The sequence below is a fragment of the Bison bison genome, unplaced genomic scaffold, assembly GCF_000754665.1.
Source record: "Bison bison bison isolate TAMUID 2011002044 unplaced genomic scaffold, Bison_UMD1.0 scf7180017864343, whole genome shotgun sequence".
In the NCBI taxonomy this organism is placed as follows: Eukaryota; Metazoa; Chordata; class Mammalia; order Artiodactyla; family Bovidae; genus Bison; species Bison bison.
The window spans coordinates 4,306,284-4,314,048 of NW_011494915.1; the positions used below are offsets into that span (position 1 = coordinate 4,306,284).

At 48.0% G+C, this 7,765-nt stretch overlaps 1 protein-coding gene across 1 annotated transcript in view; it reads left to right on the plus strand.

Moving 5' to 3' along the window:
• Positions 1 to 7,765, plus strand: part of SLIT3 (slit homolog 3 (Drosophila)) — a 928,626-nt gene that overhangs the window by 760,208 nt on the left and 160,653 nt on the right. The window contains exon 9 of the mRNA XM_010854582.1: positions 4,408 to 4,571. Coding sequence (XP_010852884.1) covers positions 4,408 to 4,571 — 164 coding nt within the window. The remainder of the gene's footprint in view (positions 1 to 4,407; positions 4,572 to 7,765) is intronic.

Consider the following 7,765-nt stretch of genomic DNA (forward strand, 5'->3'; position numbering starts at 1 on the left):
GTGTGGGTGTTGTAGGTGCTGGGGAGGAGGGCGGGAGAGTTTCTTCTGCTTGTTTCTGTGGTCATACTTTCCCGTGGTCCTGAACACTCATCTGATGAGCTCAGATCAATCAATCAATCTCGTCTGCTCTCTTTGCTCCCTGCCTGCTGCCATTTTCTCTTTAGTTTAATTTCAGAGATGGCTCTGCAAAGAACTCCCTGGAGACCTGAGCTGACTAATCCCCCTTCACTGTAATTAAAGCGTGGTGGGGATGGGGGGGGGGGGGGGGGGGGGGTGAAGAAGGAGGGAAGAGGGGAGAGGAAGGAAGTCATAAATGGGATTTCTAAAGGAAAGCTTTTATATTGAATTCAGAAAGCCACATTTTATAGAAAATGAACACTGACCCTCTCTAAAAGGATTTGCTGGAAATTTAATTTAGCGTCTGTGGCTAAAAGGCACCTTCTACAAATTGGCATTTGTATTCATTCACCTTATCTCCTGTAAAGGTGGTTTTGCCAACATGCAATATGGCGTTTCCATCAGGAAGAGACCACAGAGCAAGCGGCAGGAACCATCTAGCTACCTTGATGCTCTGGTGGATAAGAGGTGATAACCTTGTACAGGCAGGACCTTGGGTTGAGAAGAGCCTGAAGTCTGGAGCTAGTCTCCGTACAGTAAGAATAATAATAGCAAATATGTCTTCATGAGTTTATGGTATCCCAAATTGAGCGCTAAGCACTTTTGCTTTTTAATCTTTTGGCCACACTGCATAGCATGCAGGAACTTGGTTGCCTGACCAGGGATCAAACCCACAATCCCTGCATTAGCAGCGTGGAGTCTTAACCACTGGACCACCAGGGAAGTCCCTAAGCACTTTTCGTGGATCATTTTGACCCTCACAACAGCTCTAGGAAGAAGGCACCATTAATATTCCCATTTTATAGATGATAACACTGAGCATGCATGCTTGCGTGCTCAGTCACTTTAGTCATATCTGACTCTTTGCGACCCTATGGACTGTAGCCCACCAGGCTCCTCTGTCCATGGGATTCTCCAGGCAGAAATACTGGAGTGGGTTGCCACGCCCTCCTCCAGGGGATCCTCCCAACTGAGGAATCAAACCTGTGTCTCTTACGTCTCTTGCATTGGCAGGCGGATTCTTTACCACTAGCATCATGTGGGAAGCCTGGTAACACCGAGAACCAGGGTTAAATCACTGCCCACGGTCAAACTCAAAAAAGCACAGAGCCCATGTCAGATTCCAACACTTTGACCTCAGAAGCTGAGCTCTTCTCAGAAGCTGACCTCCTAGAGCTAAGCTCTAGGAACAAAAGCAGAAGGGCATCAGGTGAGTTGAGAAAGGGGAGACCTGAGCTCTCACATTGCTGAAGGGCCACAGGAGGCCACTCTCCCCTATATCATCACCATCACAAAAGTTACTGAAAGTAATCAAAATCATTTCTTTCCTCACTCAAGAAAATTAAGAATACTCCTGGCCGTGTCTGGGCTCAAGTTTCAAGATCATCATGATTATTCTTTTCTTTTAATATTAGTGTTTGGGATGATATTGCTCAATTGGATCTCCCAAACGTGACGTAAAAGGCATCTTGAAAGACTCAGCTCAGCTTAGCTCTCCAGGCAGGTAAAATTCCAAGAGGGGAGGCCTGAGCCCGTCCATGCCCCTCGGCTTTTGACAAGGGCCTTAATATGGCTTCAAAGACAGTTTGGGTCTCCGCTTTTCCATGTTCCTACTTGGGAGAGGAGAAATTCCTACAGAAACAGACAAAAGGGTAAGGGCCATCTATAGCTGGCTTAAGAAGACAAGTGGCTTAGGACTGGCCAGTGGGGATTCAGGAAGAAACAGCCTAATATAATCTTCCAAAAGGAAAACCTCTGACATTTTGATTATCCCAGAAATTTATCAGCTCAATAAGGATCTGACTTACCTAAATCTCATTTGTGTTGTTTCATTGATCTCTTCCTTCTCATTGGAACTGATGGGAATTTGTTTGCATTGATCCACCTTGTTTCCTTACCTTCCATACCTCAGTGCCAAAGAGGGCAACCGCCTTTCCCAGTAAAAGCCAAATTCATTAAAAGGCACACACAAAAAAACCTCTGGTGCCTCAGCCTGTGTGTGCCAGTGTAGCCCACCTCTGCTCCACCTTGTCACCAAGAGCTGCTCCACCATCGCCATTTTCATAGGTAGCCTTTAGAGCTGGTGGTGTATTCCTGGCCATTCCTCTCTCTCTCAACAGCTCACTGATGGGTCAGGAGACAGATCATTTTCCCTCATGCTGCAATTTCCCAACAGGTCCCAGTGCAGAAAAGGGATTCCCTTCTCCCCTTCATGCTCTTTAGGAAAGAATAACCAACTCTAGGTCTTTCACCAGGCTCTGCTCTGTCCTTGGCACAAAGTGGAGTCATCTTTGTTGAATACACATATGTCTTGCTTTCCTTAGCGCTGAGGTCCTTCCCCCAAGCTTAGGGTTTTTCCTCCCCTCCCCCTTCCCTCCTGTTGTCCCTCTCTCCTGGAGTGCCAGCCTACGAGGAAGCCAGGCTCACTTCCACAGCATCAGGACCTGATGCTCAGAAGTGAGATTTGCTCTGGGCCCATTATAGGCACAGTCTCTGTCCTCGCGCAACTGACTTTGACCTTAAAGTATTGGCTCTGAAGTATGAAAAGAAAATTATAACATCACAATTCATCACTTTTAAACAAAATTGTAAAAAAAAATTCAAATATTTTTCAGCAGAAAAAAAAATTATATTCTGGGTGGGATATGGGTTCATTTAGTCAGTCGGATACAGTGGGATCTGGGGGCCCCACCCTGAGGCTGCCGAGTTCCTCAGTGGCCCTGGCTTGCCCGAGGTTTACACCCATGCAGTGGCAGGGAGTCTCTGCCTGCAGGCAGCACAGACGAGCTGCACTCAGCCAATGTTTAGCAGTGTTGACCTTGTACTAAGTGGAGTGTGGTCAAGAGCCCTTCAGCTCTCTCCACATCAGGCACGGATGTAGCCCGAGCCAACTGCTTTGGGCTGCCATGCAGTATTAACTGGCATAACACAGAGTACTCGAAAACCCCAAGATATGGCTGGCTGATTAGCATGTGCAGGATGGGGCATTGAAATTGACATCAGAAAGCCAAGTATATGATGAACTGTCGTGACTAGAACTCACCCGCGGGCTACTTGTAATGACCGAGGTTGGTAGGGAATGTGGACACTGGAAACCCCTGATACAGAACCTTGGGAAGAACCTTTAGAAGCCCTGGCTATCCTTAGGTTGCCCTCCAGTCAGTGGAAATGAAATTCCACTTAACCAATTGGGGTTCCCCTCAGATGTGGAATCTGCAGATCCCTCTCAGGAATCTTAGTCCAGAATGAGAAATCGACCTGAAATTATAGCTACTAGAGGGAGAAAGCCCAAGAGTCCTGAAAACAAATGGAAAGCCTTTTCAGAAGCCCGGAAGCAGTTAGAAGAGCAAATACACCGGGTGGAATTGAACTTGGGAAGGCGATAAAAGGCGCTCCGGAGAGATTGCTCTGGTTTGCAGGAGTCTGTATGCATAATACCTTATTTAAATAGGAGGATGGAGAGAAGATGCTTTCTTCAGAAAGCCCCCTTCTCTTTGTGACCTGCTTACCCTGGCTAGTGCACACAGTCATGTTTTAGGCTCACCAGTGTGACAGGAAAAGTGAAAGTCACTCAGGCGTGTCTGACTCTTTGTGACCCCATGGACTATACAGTCCTTGGAATTCTCCAGGCCGGAACACTGAAGTGGGTAGCCTTGCCCTTCTCCAGCGGATCTTCCCAACCCAGGAATCAAACTAGGGTCTCCTGTGTTGCAGGTGGATTCTTTACCAGCTGAGCTACCAGGGAAGCCCAGCGTGACATTCTGAAGGGGGTCCATTAAAGAGATTTAGAGTGGAAATGAAGGAGGGAGAGAAAAGATTGTGGCAAATCTTGGCCACAATTCACTATAGACTAGGGCATGGCCATGAGGAAGCTGTTGCAAGCCATCTGTAACTCAAGTTAGCTAAAGTACCGACATTTGCACCCAGTCACCCTTTTGGAATTTGGACCTGAATCAGGATTGTCAGTGTGGTAACGCCACCCTATATGCTGAGGCTTTCCCTGGTGGAGATGAAAGGGTGGAATTACTATTAAGAAATGGGAATTGCTCAGAACCCTGAAGGCCACCATTGGATGTGGCTGGCACGAGAAGATGACTGTCATTCGTGGCTTAGCAATAGGAGGGTTGAGGCTGCTGTGGCAGTTCGCAGTGCAGAGGGCAGTTCTTCCCTGGGATCCCGAGGATGGTCATGCTGGGCAAAGGAGCGTGGAGGCTCGGCACCCCGTTCTGCCAGAGGCAGCCTCCCCACTTCCTGCAGTGACAGCCTCTCCCCCCTCTCCCCCGCTCCCAGGCGCCTCCACTCCAACCACCTGTACTGTGACTGCCACCTGGCCTGGCTCTCGGACTGGCTGCGACAGCGGCGGACCGTCGGCCCGTTCACTCTCTGCATGGCTCCTGTGCACCTGCGGGGCTTCAACGTGGCAGACGTGCAGAAGAAGGAGTACGTGTGCCCAGGTGAGACGGCGTGGCTCCCCTCCCCTCCTGTCCTGCCGCTCGCCCACCTGTGAGCCCATCTCAGCCATGAACACATGCCCAGAGCTTGGTGTGGAGCGCTCTAGTGTGCCTCCAGGCGTGCCAGGAAAGAAGCTCTTACTGAAGGAACTCATGGATCCCTTTCTGTTAAGCCTCAGAGTCCATCAATCCTGAGAAGCTAACATTCGTTAGGTCCTTTAACATTGGCCAAACGCATTCCTAAGCCCAGGCTAATGGAGGCTATTTCCAAATCTGCTTGCTTGGAAATCTTAGCTCTGTCCCTTAGTGGTGTGTGACTTTGGTAAGTTGCTGCATGTCTGCCAAATGGAAATAATCGTCGTCTATAACTCAAGGGACGGGTGGGAGGATCCAATGAAATAATCATATGGAGCAGTTAGCATGATACACAGCACTTGGTGAGAGCTAATGAGTGGAGCTTAATTATTAGAGTTTAGTGGGCCCACAGAATGTGCCGAACAAACACGAGAGTTTGATCTGTGGGTAATTGAAGTGTAATAGGACAGAAAACAGAGCGTAACTGAAGGCAGCCTAGGTCCCCAGGGTGCGAGGTGACTGAGTGACCTGAGAAATGCTTCTCAGAGGAGGTTACCTTTGCCTTGGGTCCTAAGCATTATTTGCTCATTTGTTTTTACTTTCATTGACATTCTCCAATCCCATCAAGTCTTCCCTTTTCCAGTGACAAGGATGTAGAGCTAATCTCTTGATTGCCTCAAAAACAGAGAGTATTCAGTTGGAGAGATCCCCAAAGAGGCATTCCTGAAGTTCAGGAGCTCAGTCCTGCAATTGGGTCCAGTGGCTTCTAAAGGCTGATCTTGCAGTGCTGATGTGTAGAAAAAGGAACTTTTTTTAAATTTTAATTTTTTTCAACACCAAAAACTTTTCGTATTGGGATCTAGCCAATTAGCAATGTTGTGATAGTTTCGGGTGAACAGTGAAGGGACTCAGCCATACATGTGCATGTTTCCATTCTCCCCCAGTCCCCTGCTTCCATCCAGGCTGCCGCGTAACACGGAGCAGAAATAAGGAAAAAGGAACTTTCTCAGTACAGAAGCCGACTACACGTTAGGGACCGCAAGTGGCCAGGAGTACAGGCTGGTCCTCTCCGGCTCTTAGGCTGCATTTGCCATATGTAGGAATTTCCCTTGAATTTAACTTCACACTCTGCTGCTTTCCCCTGTCATGTTACAGCTTCATCAAATTCCTTATTATCCAAAAACATTTTAACATGTCTCTGAGCAGTACCTCAACAATTTCCTATAGACACCCACTTAGAAATCACTTTCCATCAAACACATAATAAAACCGTTTATCACACAGGCACCAAACTCAAATATAGTGACTGTAATTACAGTAATTATTAGGCAAAGGGTACAATATCAGCATAAGTACCAGTGAAAGAAATAATTATAGAGTGCAGGAGTCATCCAAGAGCTAGTGAGAAAAACTAATTAGGGAAAATGGTAAAGCACATCATTATAGGTGGGTGCCAAGTTGAAAGCTATGCACCAACACGAATACACTTCGTCACAAAAGCACCTTCCCATCAGAGAAGTGCCAAGACGTTGCTTACCCAGCAGCAGTCAGGACCCAAAACCCAGGGCGGGAAGGCTGATCCTCCTGGATCCCAAGGGTGCTGCTGCCCCAAGTCTCCCTCCTCTGAAAAGGGTGGATCCCAGTTCAGTCCAGTTGCTCAGTCGTGTCCAACTCTTTGTGACCCGTGGACACCAAGCTTCCCTGTCCACCAACTCCTGGAGTTGGCTCAAACTCATGTCTATAGAGTCGGTGATGCCATCCAACCCTCTCATCCTCTGTCATCCCCTTCTCCTCCTGCCTTCAGTCTTTCCCAGCATCAGGATTTTTTCCAAGCAGTCAGTTCTTCTCATCAGGTGGCTAAAGTATTGGAGCTTCAGCTTCAGCATCAGTCCTTCCAATGAATATTCAGGACTGATTTCCTTTAGGATGGACTCACAGGTGGGTAAATAGTTATATAGGTGACTGTTACCTTTATCACATCCCCTGCTTATAGCAATCTTGTTTATTGCTGTGATGGTCCCTATAGCTTCTTAATACAAAGCCAAGTGTCTTTTAAGGACATGAGAATTTAATCCACAGACTCCAGACATGAATAGGCTATTGTACTCTACCTTCTCGCTCATAGTATAAATTTAGGGGAGTGACACATTGGAGCCCCTATGCATGGGGGATTTTTTAGATGTTTTTCCCAGGTTCTGAAGAATTAAAAACAGGATGCTGTGCTGGGTTACTTTCTGAAAAGTCAGTCAGATACAATGGCCACGGAACTGGTGAGTTGAACATCATGATGAATGAAGCATCTCATTAGTGGGGCTCAGGAGGAGCAGCCCCTCCAAAAAGTATTATATCTTTAATAATGATTCAAGGTAGTTGGTGAGACTGTTAAAAAAAAGGGGGTGCTAGGGGAAGCAGTGTGGAGCAAGGCTCAGCCTGTGTACATGCAGGAGGTCAAAGAGATGGGCTGTTCTTATGTACCTGCCACCATAACTCGAGCCCTGTGAAGTGAAGCCCACCTCTGAGGGGGCAGGCCCGCCCCACGGCAGAGCCCAGCACGGCATCTGAAGGAGGCGGTCTGGGACAGACCTGATGGCGGTTGTTTAAAGCTGCAAAACCACCAGGGTTTCTGCCTCTTCCAAGCTGTTCCTCCCATAACCCGCAAGAGACGGACTTCCGTCAAGAAAGAAGGGGCGTGAACACTTCTTTAAAAAAATGAAGTCGTCTGCTGAGGAGAGAGAAGGCTTAGGGCAGCAATTAGGCCGTCCCTCTGAGTGTTCATCAGCAGTGGTCCCTCCCCAGGCAGCCTAAGAGAAACCTGCCTGCGCCCCTATGCAGCATCAAACAGTTCACCTGACACAGGACCCCAGAGACAGAAACGAGCTTTATCTCTCAGCCTGCGAGGGCCCTGCCTGCCCGAGTCCCTGATAGCTCCCTCTGAATTAAATCTGGCTGTCTGGAGCCCAGCCTCTTCTCCCCAGAAGCCCTGGCTACAGGCTTCTTATGATGCCAGTTAACCCAGAAATTTGCTAGCAGCACACTTGGGTAAAATTCATCTCCTCTGTCAATGGTCCCCTTCAATCAAAGGCGTTTAGTTTACTCCCCTGGGGAGACAACTGGGACTTTTT